A 19,570-nucleotide genomic window follows, 5' to 3' on the forward strand; every position below is an offset into this window, starting at 1 on the left:
TTTTTTTAACTTTGAGCAAGGGACCTTGTCACTTTCTATGTAGATGATATACTTTATTGACATGTATAATTCATAGTTTGAATATAGTTCATAAATAATTATAATAAAAGGATTAATATTCCCAGTAGGTTTTTGTTTACCTTCCTGTGTGATGGGCTCTTCCCTGCAATGTTTACATTTTATAAGTTTTTTTTACAATTGTTACATATTTTTTTAATGTGACTTTCTCATGTTAAATTGGTTTTAACAGGTATTTATGTTCATAAAATGTAAAATAACTGTTAAATAGAACTTCTTTTATCAGTACTACTAGTTTCTTTATTGCTCTAGCGTAGCACTGGTTAACCACACTAAGCAAAAACAGATGGAATAAGTGCATGCCACAGTTACTTTATCTCAGAAGCTTTCACAACCAGACATGGATTGTTTTTATTAACCAGAGATATAATATATGACAATTTTAAGGAACATTTATCATTTACTAAGCATTATCACCCAGTCAGTGGCATGGTAATATATACACATGCACATGCTTTTGTTTGTGTGTGTGTGTGTATACAATATTTAAAATTAAATTATAGTAGTAAATTTCATTTATAAAATTCTAAAAAAAAATTTTTAGAAGTTATGATTTATTTTTTAAAAACAAAGATCATACATCTAGATATTACTTAGCATTTTAATTCTATTTTAAACAAATACTTATGTTATTAATGAATAATATATAACATGTAGTGCTATTTAATGAACAAGCTCATTTCTTTTTTGTATTCCAGTATTATTCGTAATTATAAATTTTATTAGGTTAATTGTTTTTTTCTCCCTCTATGAATCATGAGACCTTGCCATAGGTGAGGGGGCTTGAGTGCTCAGTGATACAGAGTAGCTGGACTGAAAGTGCAACCATATCGGAGAGGTATCTGTTGAGAGCCAGATGAGGAATGGTTACTGAAAGAGGGCAGCAGCTCTTTCAGTAGTTGTTAAGGGCGTATGTCAGGAGTCAGGATGATTTAAACGGCCATGTCAACATCACTCAGTCTTCTGAGTACTGCGCAGCTGAAAGCAATGGAAAACTACAGCTGCTTTTTTTTTTCAAGAAAAAAATAATTAACTCAGCTTCAAATAATGGGCAGGCTTCGAAATAAACAAGAAGACAGGGAAGAGAGTGGACTATTTCAAAATGCATATTGACAGAATCATTGTAATAAGGATAAAATCAAAACCTAAACTGACAACGATTGTTAACGTCTATATGCCTACAAGCGCTCATCATGATGAAGTAGAGTGTGTACACGAAGAAATTGACGAAGCAATTAAACACATAAAAGAAGATGAAAATTTAATAATAGTTGGAGATTGGAATGCAAGCATTGGAAAAGGCAAGGAAGGAACTATAGTGGGTGAATACGAGCTGGACAAAAGGAAGAGGGGATCGACTTATAGAGTTATAATTCGAGTTATAATTGATCGACTTATAGCACGAAGAATAATTTAGTAATTGCCAACACCCAGTTTAAAAATCATAATAGAAGAATATACACATGGAAAAAGCCAGGCGATACTGCAAGGTATGAGATAGATTATATCATGGATAAGGAAACATTTAGAAATCAACTCGTCGATTGCAAAACTTACCCTGGAGCAGATATTAATAGCGACCATAATTTGGTGATAATGAAATGTAAATTGAGGTTAAAAAACCTGAAGAAAAGGTGTTGGATGAATTGATGGAATTTAGAGAGGCTGGTGAAGAGGAGGTACAAAAGATTGTTGAGGAGGACATCGAGTAAAAAGATAAGGTAGAAAATGTAGAAGAAGAGTGGGAAAATGTTAAAAAGGAAATTCTTAAATCAGTAGAAGCGAACTTAGGCGGAACAAAGAGAGCTGGTAGAAAACCTTGGATTTCAGAAGATTTATTGCAGCTGATAGATGAACGTAGAAAATATAAGAATGCTAGTGATGAAGAAGGTAAAAGGAACTATCGACAATTAAGAAATACTATAAACAGGAAGTGCAAACTAGCAAAAGAAGAGTGGATTAAAGAAAAGTGTTCAGAAGTGGAAAGAGAAATGAACATTGGTAAAATAGACGGAGCATACAGGAAAGTTAAGGAAAATTTTGGGTGTACATAAATTAAAATTTGATAATGTGTTAAAACAAAGATGGTACACTGATTTATAATACGAAAGGCAAAGTGGCTAGGTGGGTGGAAGAAGAGGAAGTCAAAGAGGATGAAAGGGGAGAAATAATACTGAGATCTGAATTTAAGAGAGCATTAAATAATTGGAATGGCAGAAAGGCTCCTGGAATAGACAGAATACCTATAGAATTACTGTGCAGTGCAGGTGAGGAAGCAATTGATAGATTATACAAACTGGTGTGTAATATTTATGAAAAAGGGGAAGTTCCATCAGACTTCAAAAAGAGTGTTATAGTCATGATACCAAAGAAAGCAGGAACAGATAAATGTGAAGAATACAGAACAGTTAGCTTAACTAGCCATGCATCAAAAATCTTAACTAGAATTCTGTACAGAAAAATTGAGAGGAGAGTGGAAGAAGTGTTAGGAAAAGACCAATTTGGTTTCACGTAAAGTATTGTGACAAGGGAAGTAATTTTAGCGCTCAGATTAATAGTAGATTAATAAAAAAACAAACCAACATATTTGGCTTTTGTAGACTGGAATAAGATGTTCAGCATTTTAAGAAAATTAGGGTTCAAGTATGGCAATAGAAGAACAATTGCTAACATTTACAGGAACAAAATTGCAACAGTAATAATCAAATAGCATAAGAAAGAAAGAAGCAGTAATAAAACAGGTAGTCTGACTAGGATATTCCCTATCCCTTACTTTTTATTCTCTACAGAGAACTAGCAGTTAATGATGTTAAAGAACAGTTTATCCAGAGTATCAGTGCAAGGAGAAAAGATAAGGGTGTTACGATTTGCTGATGATATATTAATTCTAGCCGAGAGTAAAAACGATTTAGAAGAAAATAAATGACATGGATGAAGTCCTACGCAAGAACTACCGCATGAAAATAAACAAGAATAAAATGAAAGTAATGAAATGTAACAGAAATAATGTTGATGGACCACTGAATATAAAAATAGGAAGAGAAAAGATTATGAAGGAAGAAAAATTTTTTTATTTGGGAAGTATAGAATTATTAAAGATGGACAAAGCAGGAGCGATATAAAATGTCACATAGCACAGCCAAAAAAAAGCTTACAGTCAGAAATATAATTTGCTTACATCAAAAATTAATTTAAACGTCAGGGAAATATTTTTGAAAGTATATATTTGAAGCTTAGATTTACGTGGAAGTGAAATTTGGACGATCAGAGTACCTGAGAAGAAAAGATTAGAAGCTTTTGAAACGTGGTACTATATGAGAATGTTAAAAATCAGATGGGTGGATAAAGTTACAGATGAAGTGGTGTGCAGCAAATTGATGAAGAAAGAAGCGTTTGGAAAAATATAGTTAAAAGAAGAAACAGACTTACAGGCCACATATTAAGGCATCCTGGAATAGTCGCTTTGATATTGGAGGGGCAGGTAGATGGAAAAAATTGTGCAGGCAGGCAACATTTGGAATATGTAAAACAAATTGTTAGGGATGTAGGATGTAGGGGGTATGCCGAAATGAAACGACTAGCACTAGATAGGGAATCTTGGAAAGCTGCATCAAACCAGTCAAATGACTGTAGACAAAAATAAATTGTTTTTATGAAAATCCAGCAGTGATGTTGCTGAACTTTGGTAGCATTTACATTTAATTTTAAGATTTCTTCTGGTGATAAAGTGATTATTATTATGTTTACTTATTTTACTTTTTTTTTATTTGATTAATACTTAATATTTATTAGTTTACAATAGAAAACAAATTAATCTGAACAAAGGGAATTTTTGTTCTGTTGTAGGGAATATTCTTTCTGTGGCAGACTGCTTGCTGTTTGGTGTTTTAGATTATGTTGTTAGTTCATATACAAACAGAATTAGTGGTTTTTGTGCTTTTATAATTCATTGCCAATTAGTTTTTGGTGGCCTTGTAAGTTTCTGTTATAAGTTTGTAATTCATTTCTAGTTAATACAATACATATAATCCCACGAAAGCGGTCAAAAATTGTTGCTCTGTCCCAACACACAAAAGAAAAATTGCCAGTGATTGTAGTGTGGAGTTAGGTAAAATGAAATTGTGAAAAGGTTTAGGGAAACAGGTTCTGTCTCTCCAAACAGAAAAGGAAAATGTGGACAGAAAAAGAAAATCTCGCCTACACAGCATCGATTACTAATAAGAAAAAGCAAAATTAATCCACGATTGTCAGCTGTTGGTCTTAATAGGGACTTGAGAGCAAGTGGGACTAATGTTTCTGATATGACAGTATATATATATATATATATATATATATAAAATTTACACATCTGTGTATAGATTTAATTCTACATTTGGGTTGGGTAATAATGGACTAAACATTAAACAGTTATCTGTGATAAATTGTATACAAATGTTAAGAGAACTTCTTTCTAACTTTTTGAGGTTCATTATATTCCCTTTAAAAAAAAAATTAGGGGCTGGAGTTAACTTCTCAACTTTAGTTAATATTTGTAACTTGTTTCCATACTTGAAAAAATTCATTAAAAAAAAAGTGAGAATAAGTAAATAAAAAAATCTGAACGTATACAGTTGGTTGGTTAAAAGTTTCAGAAGGAGAAAAGTTTAAGAAATAAATGTTTATTGTTGGGAACCTTTTCATAAAATTGTTATTTAAAAAATAAAAAATTTAGTGATTGTTTCATGTTAGTACAGAAACTTTCTCAGTTTGAATTATTTGTAGTTAATAAGCCCTCTGCCTTTTTTCTTTTCAAGTAGCATACACATTTTCTTTTTATCCAGTTACACTATATCATTAGATTTTTTTTTTGTTATCTATCCAACATTAGGCATTTAGTAGATGGTAGTAGTTAATCAATTACAATTTGAAATTTTCTTGTTACTCATAAATACTTTGAATTGAATTATAGTAAACTTCAATTATAGTTAGTTATAGTTATTACAACTAATTATAAGTGTAATGTAACATACATAAAATAAATTTGTTAATCGCTATGAATTTCAGTTTTATAGAACCTTGTGAATAAGTATGTTACCATATACCTCAAAAAAACTATTCACTAAACTGGAAAATTCTTTCACTATTCAGTAAGGCTTATTGTTAAAGAGTAGCATAGGTTACAAGTTGGAGGTAAGAAATAAGGAAATGCTGAAATAAGTTTCATAAGTAAGATTACGAAAGTCTTGGTCTCCAACACGCTTATGTAAAAAAAATAATTGTGTCTGGAAGTAAAATTTATGAAGAATTTCAGTCTAAAAATTTGGTTTTTTAGTCTTCTAAACTGCATATTCCATTCTTGAATGTAGGCAAAATAAAAAATGTTATTCTGTTCTACATATTACTAGTAGAAGTATGTATGTTGTATGTATTTGACGGTGAGCACCTGCTGGTATTGATCCAGCCAAACATTTATGGTTTAGTCAGATAACATTCACACAAGCATAATTCTAAGGGTATGCCTTCACTTAGAATCTGAACCTCCCAACCAGTGGATTTTTAATATCTGAAGGAAAATGATTTTTACAGCATGAAATGCTGCAAAAATCTGAATCGTGTCAACACACTGGTCTTGTTTCACAGGACAAAGTTATTTATGTAGGATAGAAATGGATATGTTGTCCCTTTCTCATTACTTATCTCTTTCCTGGAATGTCTCTTGTAGGTTTTGGTTAGACATCCACTGAATTCATATTTTAGATGTAAAGACTTATTGTATTAATGAATCCATTGTGTTTGTGTGATTCTGGTGGAGCTGGCTTTGCATATTTAGTCATCAGAGGAATTAGTTAATTGTGTAGTGGCTATACAAAAACCATGACTTGAGATCGATTTGCTTATTAGATAAAGTCGACTGTCTTAAAACCATTCTTATACATGATTGTATATATTGTGGGCTTATCAGGTATTCTATAGAAGGGTTATGTAACTGTTCAGGATTTACATCTTTTTGTTAAATTCTTATTTCCCATATTATCATTTCTAATCAGCTCAATCCTAGAAGTTATATTAGTTAATTAACTAATTTGTTTTGAGCATTTGCTAATGACAGTACTGATTTTGTCAAAAACCAGTGAATTAATATAGAATTTGTTGAGCAGTTAGACTATTGTGTAGTGTATGATACTTTTTTTTTAAAGATCTGGAACTATTTACAGTAAATTCAGTGTACATGCACTTCTTTCTGGCTTTTGAAATTTTTGTTACACTACTTATATGTTATATCAGTAAGTAGTGTTTATAATTTGAATAATTTTGTTTTATTTTGATAAACACTGAAAATAAATAAAGTGTTATGTGTTTTTGATGAACTGGACCAAATATTTTTTACATTGTTTTTACTTTTATCTGTATATATTTTTATGAATTTTCAGCTGGATAATGCAGCTTAATGTAATTTTATGTAATTTTCACCGATCTTTATGAAACAATAATGTTAAAATATTTTCTTGTTTTAAATACTTGAAATCTGAATAACTACTACTTTTTTACAAGAGGCATTAAGGTATCATTTTAACCAAACAGTTCTTTCCTCTTAAAGTTTATTAGAAGAATGCAAACCAGTCAAAATGAGCAAGAAAGTGTGTAGTGGTTCTATTTGTGACAAACCTATAAAATCTATATTATATTATGTTACAGCTCTAGGAAGTAGTAAGGATATTTTTATTTTGATGCTTTTTCAATCAGTCAGCTTAATGATTGTTGATTTCTCTATAAATTTATTACTTCCTTTATTGTAGTTTCTTTACTTCACTTCCTGCTTTTAATACTTTTAAAATTGCATAATTTAAGAAAAACTTAATTTTTTATTTTTCAGTAGTATAAGAAATAATTATTCACATTGTAATTTCTAGACATTCTCTTAAACTTCATTTTGTTATGATTTATAAAATTATCTACCAAAATAAATTAAATTATACTAAACTTAAATATATTAAAATAAACAAAAAATGCTAATGGATATATATGTTAGTAAAATAGATTTTTAAATTTTACATATTTTCCTCTGTATTAAGTAAATTCAAAAGCAAAAATAAAATTCAGCAATCCACCATAGTACATAGTACAGAACCAAATAAGAGCTCTTACCTTATTTTTTTCATTTTTATTGTTCTCCCTTATATATATACATAGGGAGAATAGAGTAAATTCTATCTTAAGATAGAATTCACGTGGCAAAAATATTTAAATAGAATATAAATGCATATGTTGTCCCAACATTGTTAAAGAGATAGAATTATGATAGACATTTTTATATTTTTAAAAATTAAAAAAATAAGGTAAGAGATCTTATTTGTTTCTGTATTGTGGTGGCTTGCTGAATTTGTTTTTTCTTTTGAATATACCCATGTGTGTGTGTGTGTGTGTGTCTTTGTTAAATCATATTTCTTATTTAATAAAGTAAAAAATTTTTTTCATGCTAGTCTTGACATCAATTGTTTTTTTATTTTTTTATATACTTATAAAAATAATTTAAGATAAAACAATTCATTAAAAATTAACCTTCCTTTATTTTATATATTAAAAAAAAAAACTACTGTAAAAGTGTATCTGCAAATTCTATTTTGTACACTGCAATTGATCAGGTTTTTAATTTTTTTTTTAATGAATTATATTTTTTTGTAATTATTTATAATACAGTACCTCTGATTTTGATTAAATTTGAAATATACTATGTTTAGGACCTAAATTATTTGTTACAATTGAAATTATTCATCAGAAACGCCATTCACCAGATGTACATAACTCGTAACTTACACAGTACTGTCACCAGAGATTTCATAATTCAGCACTATACAAGTGTTATTTTCAGACTAAGTAATTTTGTTTCAGTGAAATTAAGTTAAGAATGAAATTAGATTAACTTAAAACTAAATTAAGTTAAACTTAAGGTGTGGGTTTTGGTAAATGAGCAATATACATTATTTACAGAGTAAATAACTTGGTTTATGTGAAATTTACTTAAGTTAGGTTAGGTCATTAATACATGACATTATTTATACCCTGTAACTAATGATGCTGTCTACTGAACTTTGTATAGCAGCAGACATAAGCTAACACTTGGTTCATTTACTAACCTTATCTAATTAACCTTAAGTATTAAATTGGCTGATTGTTAGGCTGAGTCCATAATTGTATACAATAATCAATTATTTAGTCCAAAATAACCTGTCTAGTAAATAATCAGCTGTCTACTGAACTTTGTATAGCAGCAGACATAAGCTAACACTTGGTTCATTTACTAACCTTATCTAATTAACCTTAAGTATTAAATTGGCTGATTGTTAGGCTGAGTCCATAATTGTATACAATAATCAATTATTTAGTCCAAAATAACGCATATTATGCTTGTACACTGCTGAATTACAAAATTTTTAGTGATGGTATTGTAAAAGTCTCTGTAGCAGATAGTTTTAATTATAACAAATAACTTAGATCCTAAATAAGGTATATTCCAAATTTCATTAAAATCATAGGGGAGATCATAGCTATATATAATTATCATTATTTTCATAAATTTGATAACACTAATAGCATTGAAGTGTGCTTTTTATAAAAAAAAGGTTATTGAATAAGAAAATATAAAGGATTTGGTCTTATTTATTGTATGACAATTTTTGCTGTAACTTAAAATTTTTACATATTAAGCCGATACATCATTAATGCACTAGGTTGGTGCAATGTGTATTTTTTAAAATGAACAGAAATTTTTTACTTGTAAATTTATTAGAAATATAAATGTATGAAAATTGTAAAGAAAATGAACAAAAATTTAATCTACTACATATAAGAAAACCAATTTAATTAAAAACATCAGTTATTCTGGTGGCCAAAAAATTGTATTGTCTAGTAGAATTTATAAAACAATTCTTGCCTTTTTACTGCTATTGTTTTTAATTTAATTAGTATTGAACATTTTACTCTAACTCCACATTTGAATGATCATACTTTTACTTTTTTCTTTCCATAATGCCTATGTTTCACTACCATAAAATACTACACTCCCCATAAATATTAAGAACATCTAAATTTTAGATCCGTATGGGATACCAGCAGATTTCATTCATTCTGTGTACAAGCTCTTAATTGTGCCAGCCTGATTTTGCCTGAAAAGTTAGGTAGATCTCTACCTTACTTTTCCCATCCATTGTAATTTTTCTACAAGCAAGCTTCTGTCTGTAATATTTTTATTTATATTTGAGGTCTGTTTCAAAACCTACTTCTAATTAGGCAGGGGGAAAATATATATATATACTATTATTATTACTGCAGTTAATACAGTACATTTTCTACAGTAAATTTAAAAAAGTCTTTTTTTTTCATTTTTTAAGCTATTTCTTTCACAAATCTTTAAATCACATAATATTTTTCTCCATTTTTGCAAGTCAGTGAATTTTATTTTATATCTGTTTGTATATGGTGTGTGTTTTATAATGTTCAGAACTTAATATGAGGGCTTCAGTTTTGTTGATAGGTATGATTCATAGTTTTAAAAATCTTATATTTATATGATGACAGATTGCTTTCAGGTGTTGTAATGGCAGTACTTTTGTAATACTACTTTTTTTAGTTGTAACATAACATTTTTAATTTTTATTGTTTTTTATAGGCTTCAAAAGCTGCACAAAAATTTGATAAAATAAAAGATGAAGAAGAAAAATACAGTTCTAATGGGTCAGACAGTGACTTCGATGAAGATGAAGATCCAGATACAATTCAAGTGCCAGGTATTTATTATTTATTGATTCTTATTTGTGTTTATTATAGATGGCTTGATTATCTTGTTCTGGCAAATTTTGTCTAATTCAGTGTTTCTCAAACTATGGGGCGCACTCCCCTAGGAGGGCGTGATAACACTAAATACGTGGCATGGGCATATCGAAAAGAAAATATTGTTAAAAAAATTTATTAATTTACTGAAAGGAAAGCAAAACAAAATATATTCTGACATAATAAATAATAAAATACACATTTTCATTCATATAATACAGTTATAAATAGGATTGTATCAGTACTGCACAATGTATTTAATAAATTAACTTTTAATTACTAAATTAAACACAAGTTTAATAATTATTATGATTTCCTTGGGCCTGTCTTGCAGAACAAAGTTTTTAGAAGGAAGATTTAGTATTAGAAATAGAAACAGAGTTATTTTTCTATATCTGGCTGAGATCTATATTTTGTCTTCAAAGCAGCCACCGCTGAAAATCTGGTTTCACAAAAGTAGGATGTTGAAAATTGTAACAACAATTGATTTCGCCACTTGCTGTAAAGTCTATGAAGATTTCTTCTTCGGGAGTATTTTGAAATGGATCATTAACCCACTCATAACTTGCTACCATGTTGTTGGCAAGAAAATACTTTTTTAAATTCTTTGTCAGCATGGCTAAATGATTTTCAATGGTTACAAAAATAACCCTCACGTGTTATTTTTCAGCCTTGTAAGTTTTAACACATTCATCCACATTTGCAAACATTTCTAGGTTTTTTGTTTTAAATTTCTGCTCCACAATTCCAATTTTCTACAAAAAGCATTAACTTTATCACTCATATCCAACATATGTATATTTGCTCCTTGGAGTTAGATTCAGGGTATTTAATTTCTCGAATATGTCGACCAAGTAGCCCAATTCCATCACAAATAAACCATCTCGAAACTTCTGGACTTCTGGTCGATTTTCCTCTTCTAGAAAAATGGAGATTTCATCTCTTAATTCATAAACACATTGTAAAAATTTCCCATGTGATAACCATCTAGCCTCGCAATAAAATAGTAACGCTGATTGTACTGCACCCATGACTACAAAGTGCAGAAAAAATTCTTAATTTTAGGGATCTCATTTTTATATAGTTCTATTTCAAGGAAAATTATGTATTACAACACAAAAGTGTCAGTATTTTAAGTGATTACTTGAAGCACGATACAGCAACATTTTATTGCGTTCAAGAACTTTTAACAGACCATATCAAGGAAGTATATCAGAACATTAAAAAACTCATCTATTTTACTGATAATGCTTCAAGTCAGTTTAAAAATAAAAAGAATTTTGCTAATTTGTGCAGTCACAAAAAAAGACTTCGACATGAAGCCGAATGGCGCTTCTTTGGATCATCCCATGGTAAAAGTACGTGTTGATTTGGGAGGAACAATAAAACAAGTTGTGACAAAGGCCATTAAACAGTCAGATACTAAAAATTGATGAAATATATTTTTTGTAATCACAAGCTGAAAAACATCAAGTATTTTTTGATTAAATTTGATGAGATAGCTGTTTTCAGAAACTCTAAAAAACCTTTTTGACTGCTGTGAAAGAGTTGTTGGTACTAGAAGCTACCACAATTATGTTCCTGCGCCAGAAGGCATTGTAAGATGTTACTTTACTTCAAACTCCAAGGACTATGAAGACCATCTTGTGTCAAGTATTATACCACTTTCACAGTATTGCGTGTGTGTATGATGATCAGTGGTGAATAGGAGAAGTGGTAGATATTAGCCTCAAAAATGACGATGTGCAGGTTCATTTTTTTCATCCAGCTGGACCATGTACATCATTTCAAAAGTCTCAACAAAACAGTGTGGATACCAACCTGCAAAGTCCTGAGAAAGTTGACATCACCTGAACTAACTACAGTGACAGGTCATCCTCACACAATTTCAAAAGAGTTATCAGAAGAGATATCACAGGTGTTGGTTAACCACACTAAATAATAAACTCATTGCTATAAAAACAGTCTATTTCTTTGAAGAATAAATAAAATTTTGCTACAATTTATTTTTTCTTCGATAGTGTTTAAAAAATAAACCAGTATAAAAATAAAAATGAATTCTTGAAAAAAGATGTAGGCTACTCATTGAAATCTCAGTTTGGGTAAGTTTTACAAGCATTTTTGAATCAAAATGGTATTCGGTTACCGGTATTAGTTAAGTTATTATTAAGTTACGACCTATCATTAATAATTTAAAAAAACTATTTTAAAAATATTGAAAACGTCAACTTCAACACTATAGGGACTAAATATAAAAAAATGTAAAGTGCAAAGAAGACAAGAAACCCTCTTGGGGCACTTATTTAGTGAGTCAAGATGGTATCGCTTTTAATAGGGCTTTCAAGATTTTTGAGAGATCATAAGTGTTTTATTAATACAATACGCAAGAAACTCTTTTATTTACCATAAACATCCACAAAAATACTGCAAGTTGTGCAAATTTGGGATTTTTATCACCAGCCCCATCAGAGTTATCTGAAGCCAAAGTTTGAATTTTTAAAAAATTCATAAAAATTTTGGGGTAAGTATATCACCATTAATATTATTTTTGGTAAAACTACTAACATATACTTACATACAAAAAATAATTCAAACTGTGTTTGCATCTCTGCCTCTGGAAAAAATTACCAAATATGAAATTTCACTGTTTTCCACCTTCAACTTTATTGGTAATTTTCTCATAGAAAGAAGAGATAAGTAAATAAACTACTGGACCATTCTTTTACCTTGAGAAAATATGATTAAATTGCTTTTTTGTTTCATCCTTCCAGGACCAATAGTTTTTTAGTTATGATTTTTTCCGTAAACTCCTACAGTCACAAAAATAGGTGTGCACACCATAACAAAAATGGCTGCTACAGGTAAACTGTTTAAATAAAAAATTTTAAAAATATATATTTAGTTTTAAGGTTCTGAGAATATAGGAAACAAGAGTGGGTAAATGTTAATTGGTCAAGCAACCACTTGTGTTTTTTGGGCACTTCAAATGGATTGGCCTTTAAATGTTTTAGCAATCAAAGGGAGTATCAGTTTGGATGCTATATTTAAAAAAGAGCCACTTTTTATTATAAAAAAAAATCGTAATTGGTAATTAATATGTCAATCATGTACTTATAAAATACCGTAATCAAATACATATTGTCCTAAGCAGTGCCACTCTTTCTGTGAAATATTTATTAAAACATGAAATATAAAACATCTTATGAAAATTATCTTGGACAGTTAAAAAATGACTGCATTATTAAATTGAAACTTTGCTGGTCATAAAAGATAATTCCTAAATAAACAAGTACGTAAGATTTCAAACTTTTTTCCTCAACCCAGTGTTGTTTGATAGATATTTCAATTTGGCATTTTTAAAACAGTTGTATTTCAGCAAACCCTTTCTGTGCCAGTAATAATTAAATAGAAAATTATAAATAGAATTTACTTGTTGGTTTTATGAAGAACTAATTCCAGTTTCTACTCGTGTTATTATTTTTTATACAGTCAAAAGTATGGAAACCCCTCAACAACTTTAAAAGCGCTCCAAATAGAATACTGTAACTTTTAGGATGAGGCATCAGTCAACTACTTTACCTTTTTACGAGAAGTAAAATTTCAACCTCTTCTTGGGATGGCGGGCTGGTTCAGGGGTTGTAACTGAAATATTTTAAATAGTAACAGCCTTTGTGTGTTACATTATTTTAAAGGTCTCTTTAAGACCATAAAAATGGTATAAAAAAGTCTGTACTCAAAATGGCGACAGGATAAAGTTTTGAATTTAAAAAAATTACATTGATAATTTAAGGAACTATTATAAAAATATATAAATTATAATTACGGTTATCAACCAATGTAATTAATTATTACGTTCTAGTGCTTTCGGAAGTTATTTTTCCATCTTCAGGAACATCTGATAAACTTGTATATAAGTATTCACTTCACATATTAATTTGGTGTAGATTAAATAAAAATAAAATAAATTTCCATAAATATAACAATCAATTGTCAACTTATAAAATAAGTTATACATTTGTACGTCTAGTCGATAAAAGCATCTCGATTATTATGTCTATGGTATTAAAACAGTTAGACTAACATATGAATCAATAATTATTGTTTAAAATTTGAATAAAATATAGTTTTCAAAATTTTTTGTTCATTTAAAATTATTCTAAGGAACTATTATCACAAATAAATTTATAAAAATTTGAATAAATGGTTATTATCAAATAAATTTCTTTAAAAAAAAGTTATTTATTAAGCACAACATTTGTTTATTTGCTTATATTTCATTTTAATAAATATTCAAAATGTCCTCCTGTTTTTTGACAGCATGCTGGTCGGTTTTAGAAGGGTGATACTGCATTATTCAACGATTCCCTAGTTATATTTTGTGCTGATTCTGAAATTCTATTTTATAAATTATTGATATCTTGGGGCTATTTATTATAAACAGTACGTACGTTTTAAGCAGCCCCGTAGAAAGTAATCCAATGGTGATTAGTCGGGTTATCTTGCTGGCCGTTCTATTTGCCCCCTTCGGCTGATCCATCTCTAGGAAAAAATTCATTTAAAATATCACATACCTGATGGCCAAGGTTAGGTGGAGTTGTCTTGTTGAAACCAAATGTTTTGAAATTTGGGACTGACATTTTAAATGTTTTGAATTATATGGTCAAGAAGAAAAGCCTCATATTTGACTTGGTTTATATTTCCACCGATAAATATAGGCTCTATCAATCATTCACCACTGATAACTACCTGTACAATTATGGTGATATACATTGCCCATTTAAAAAAAAAAAATGTGGCCTCATCACTTAAAACTATGTTGTTTAATAAATTAGAATCTACACAAATATTCTTAATCATAATTTCATAGAACTCAAGTCTGATCATAGTCATCTTCATTAAGTTCTACACTGGATGAATTTTGAAGGGTTTGAAATTTTCACTTTTTTGTGTTTGAATCGTTGAACATTAGCTAATGTTATATTCTCATGCTGCTGTTTGAATCAAAGAATGAGGATTCTCAATAAATTCTTCAATAATCTCCTAATGATTATTATGTTATTATTTGTTGCAGATTTAGGCTTTCCTGGTTTTCCCTTATTAATGTTCCCTTTTTCTTCAGATTGTTTGATGGTTTTTGAAACTGTACCTTTTGAAGTAGGGTTACAAATAATTTTATAATGTTGAATTGAACAATTCACAAATTTCATTATATTACCTAATTTTGTCACCGAAACCTCATCATTAACAGTGTGGCCCTCTCCTTTCCCCTAAGTGATATGTTGATAGCAATGTTACCAGGTAGCACAGAAGAAGTTAATTCAGTAAAAAACAATTACAAAAAAGGTAAAAAAAATATGTCAACAAAGAAGGCTTAAAAATGTGGTAAAGGTTGACAAAATCAATTAGTCAACTGATCACAATAAATTCTCATAAGAAACTAACAATGTAGTAATGAAATGCTAAATGGAATATTATACAACAATGAAGTAAGCTTCATTTTTGAAACAATGGCAAGAGACCATCAATGATGTTCAGCATGAAGGTATAAATTAAATTTTAATTAAATTACATTAAGTTTTTATTTAATTCAGTTTAATTTTATTTGAACTTATTAAATTTAGTAATTTTCAAAATCAAAAATTTATCCTGCACCATTTTGGGTACAGACATTTTACCAACTTTTTATTTATACCATTTTTCTTATCTTAAAGAGATCTTTAAAATTATGTATCACAAAAAGGGTGTTACCATTTAAAATATTTTAGTTACAACTCTTGGGCCATCCCTTAAGAAGGGGTTGAAATTCTGTTTCTCATCAAAAGGTAAAGTAGTTGACCATTACCGTTTCCTGAAATTTTCAGTAGTCTATCTGGAATGGTTTTAAAATTGTTGAGGGGTTTCCATATTTTTGACTTGCTCTGTATAATTTTTGTTTTTAGATGTACAAGTCAAAAAATAAAGTCATCTATTTTAGTGGACATGACGTGTAAATTTTTCATCACTGATTTATGTACAATTTCAAACAAACGAAATTATTCCAAATACTTAATGGGAATTTGTATTTATTACTAAAATTAAAAATAAATTTATTGAAGTATAAAATTTTACGAAAAACCTGAATTTCTATGTTTTCATGATAGATTAGTGTGCAGTACTATTTCAACACTTGAATTATTTTGTATCACAGTTTAGATGTTGTTAAAACATGTTTATTTTATAGGAATATTTATCACATTAGATTGGCAGTTGCAATTACTCAGCACTACAATGATAAAAATTCTTCTCTCCCCACCATTATCAACTCCCTTAATTAATTTAATTAAACTGGAAAACAGGTGATTAACCTGTAACAGTAGATACAAACTTAAAAGAAATAGCAGATATAAAAGTCTTTCAAATATTAATATAAAACTTTTAATTAAAGCAACCATTCAACCAATTTAAAAATATCATTTTAAAAGTGTGACCTTAGTAATTTTTTAACAGTTTTTGTTAAAAAATTGGGATTTGAACCCGGGAACTCCAGATGAAAGGCCGACATGCTACCACTTGCACCACGGAGGCCGGTTACTATTCCCATGCCATCACTTTCTCACCAGTTATAATAATCGTTACATGTTCGTCATCCTGTTCAGCATTTAATAAAATTCCATTTAATTATTGTGGAAGCGACTTCTGTATAACTCAAAAATAATATGAACCCATTTGCAATAGGCTTGCTGAAATCGTTTACATATTAATGCTAGGTAAGGAAATAAAATAACATAATTTTCTTTACCAAATTTTTTGATGTTAATGGAAAGTGTAGTTTATTTTCAAGTCAGCTAGTATAGCACATAAAATAAAAAAAATTATTCTGTACACACTATTCATTGGTAATGTATTGTAACAGTGAAGTTTAAAAAATGAGAGTATATTCAACAATTTACTGTGCGTTCTTTGTAGCTATTGTATACATTTGATTATTTGAAAAGTTGTTTAAATATTAACTATTTAATTTTGTAAAGCATACAATTGTAATATTAATATTTCTGAGAGAAATAAATAATTTTGAACATAGAAAATAGTTATAAAGTCTTTATTCATCTTTTGTATAATAAAAATAATAAACCAATTTTTTTATAGGAGGTGGAAAAGATTTGGCTACTGCAGTGTCATTAAATTCACGTAAAGATGAAGCGCCACAAGGGGATATTAAAGAGAATAATATGAAAGAATCTGAATTAATGAAATTGCAACAATTGACACAACAACAGTCTTTGCTACAAACTCCTGCTTCCCAATCTGCCAACAAAAGTAATATTTCATTTTAAAATTATTTATTGATAAATTTGATTGAAGTTTGTAATGAATTTAGGAGATGTAGAAAGGATACTAGTATATCTGTTAATGAGTAAATTGTTACCATGATGATGCTGCAGAATTATCGCTGTCAGTAGAGTCAACACACCTTACTGTACTTAAAGTGATTGTAAAAATGTGTTAAAGAATAAAAGAAAACATTATAAATTTCAGCCCCTCTTTTAATTCTCTATTTCCCAGTTTATCTCTTCTACTAGTAACAATATCCCAGGCTTCTCACATGTTAATCACTTTCTTAGATTATGTAAAAATTAAGATTTATTGTAGATTTTTGCTAGTTGATAAGGTTAAATGTATTATCTAGGTTTTTTGTTCTTCACTAAGTTAACTGCTATTGGAAATGTTTCTTTTATTTTTTTTCGAGTGAGACCAGATAAATGTTTTATGATGGAACTTTTTTATGAGTACTTACAAAAATGATGAGTTTCTGTTGAATGGAATAATTTTAAATAATTCATTCTTTCACCTTTTATTAATTTTATCAGATTAACTTATACAAATGTATTCTACTTGTTCTAGTCTTTTTTTGGATTATAATTAACATTTCTCATAGACAATTTTCATATTGTTAGCCTAATTTGTGCATTTATTTCTATAATTATTATTTTTGTTTCTTTTTATTTCTTCTATAGTTTTTAAAAAAGCAGTCAGGATGAAATTATTTATGTTCAGCCCTAGACTATTTTAGAAATACTTATTCTTATTTCTTTAGATGATGAAATGGATATACCAGGTGTGTAAATATGAAACTGAAATTTTTTATATAGAAAATACAGGTTTATTGTATGAAAATGATAAAAAATAATTTATTCAAAATATTGACCATCGCTAGCTATACATTTTTTCCATCTCTGACAATTTATGAATGCTGCGCCAAAAAACTGTTGCTCTTTTAAGGCAAACCAGTTCATAGAGCCATTTTCACACATTTTCATAAGAAGTGAAGCGCTGCTCAGCAAGTGTATATCCCATCGATGCAAATAAATAATAGTCGGACAGAACCAAGTCTGGTGAGTAAGCGGCATGCAAAAGTATTTCCCAACTGAACGTCTCAATCATTTCTTGACCAGTTTTGTTGTGTGTGATGGTGCATTATCATGAAAAAAAATCACTTTGTGTTGCCTTTTTAGATATTCTCATTTTTCACGTAATACTTGATTGAAATTGTTCATTTGTTGTCAGTAGCATTCAGTATTAATAGTTTCGCCAGGTTTTAGCAGCTCATAATAGATCACACCTTCTGATTCCACCAAACACAGAGCATTGTCTTCTTTCCATAGCAATTTTGCCTTGAAATTGATGTTGATGGTTCGCCTGGAGTTACCCATGATCTTTTACGCTTAGGATTCTCAATATATAACCTCTTTTCATCACCTGTCACAATTTGATGGAAAAATTACTTTCTTTTGTACCTGGCGAGCAGCATTTCTTAAGTATTTTTTTTTGCTGTCTTTCGTTCAGTTAATGTGGAATCTATTTTCCCATCTTCTGGATCTTTCCCATGGTTTTCAAACTTATGGAGACGACTTCTCGTGTTACATTTAATTGATCTACGAGTTGTGTTTGAGCATCATCCTAATCCAACAATGCTTGCAGTTCGCTGTCTTCAACTCTTTCGGTGGTCTTCCACATTCTTTGTTTTGTCACATCAAAATTGCCATTTTTGAATTTTTTAATCCACTCAAAGCACTGTGATTTACCTAGAGCATGCTCACTGTAAGCTTCGACAAGCATTTGACGCGATTCTGCAGCAGTTTTCTTTAAATGGTAACAGAAAATCAATGCTGTCCGGAAATGGTAGTTTGTAGGTACAAAACATGTTCAACGCTAATTAAAACTATGCTGTTGTATGAAACTTGTATTGTTGTGAATTGAAAATCTTTTGTCAGCTGTCAAAGAAAGAAAATGGCGCCAATGATGTGGTTTGATGGTAACTACATTGACAGCTAAGGCCATCTATGGGCAAATTCCAATTTTATATTTACACACCTGATAAACATAATAATGGATTGTCCAATTGTGAAGTGGAAAAAATGTATTTATTCTGGGTTTTCAGAAGCAAACTGTTGACAGTACTGTTATAAAACAACAATGGTACTAATCGTGAAACAAATTTCATTGAGGCAGTTAATCATACTTTTAAATTTAAGTTATATTAATTTATTAACTTGTAAATTGTAATACCAGTTCTAAAAAAAATATATATAACCTTCTCAATTTAAATTAAAAAAAAAAATTCATATGCTTTTTTTTTAATAGCGTTGTGTAGCTTAACTACTGTTACTAATCAGTTATTTTAGTTTCTAACAGTTTTACAAATGTA

The 19,570-nt window shown here is 29.3% G+C and overlaps 1 protein-coding gene across 2 annotated transcripts in view; it reads left to right on the forward strand.

Moving 5' to 3' along the window:
- Nucleotides 1-19,570, forward strand: part of sno (Protein strawberry notch) — a 141,058-nt gene that overhangs the window by 25,515 nt on the left and 95,973 nt on the right. For both annotated transcript variants that reach the window (XM_075362614.1, XM_075362615.1), the window contains exons 2-3: nt 9,725-9,842; nt 17,011-17,181. In XM_075362614.1, coding sequence (XP_075218729.1) covers nt 9,725-9,842; nt 17,011-17,181 — 289 coding nt within the window. The remainder of the gene's footprint in view (nt 1-9,724; nt 9,843-17,010; nt 17,182-19,570) is intronic.

Source organism: Lycorma delicatula, chromosome 4 (genome assembly GCF_047948215.1).
Source record: "Lycorma delicatula isolate Av1 chromosome 4, ASM4794821v1, whole genome shotgun sequence".
NCBI lineage: Eukaryota > Metazoa > Arthropoda > Insecta > Hemiptera > Fulgoridae > Lycorma > Lycorma delicatula.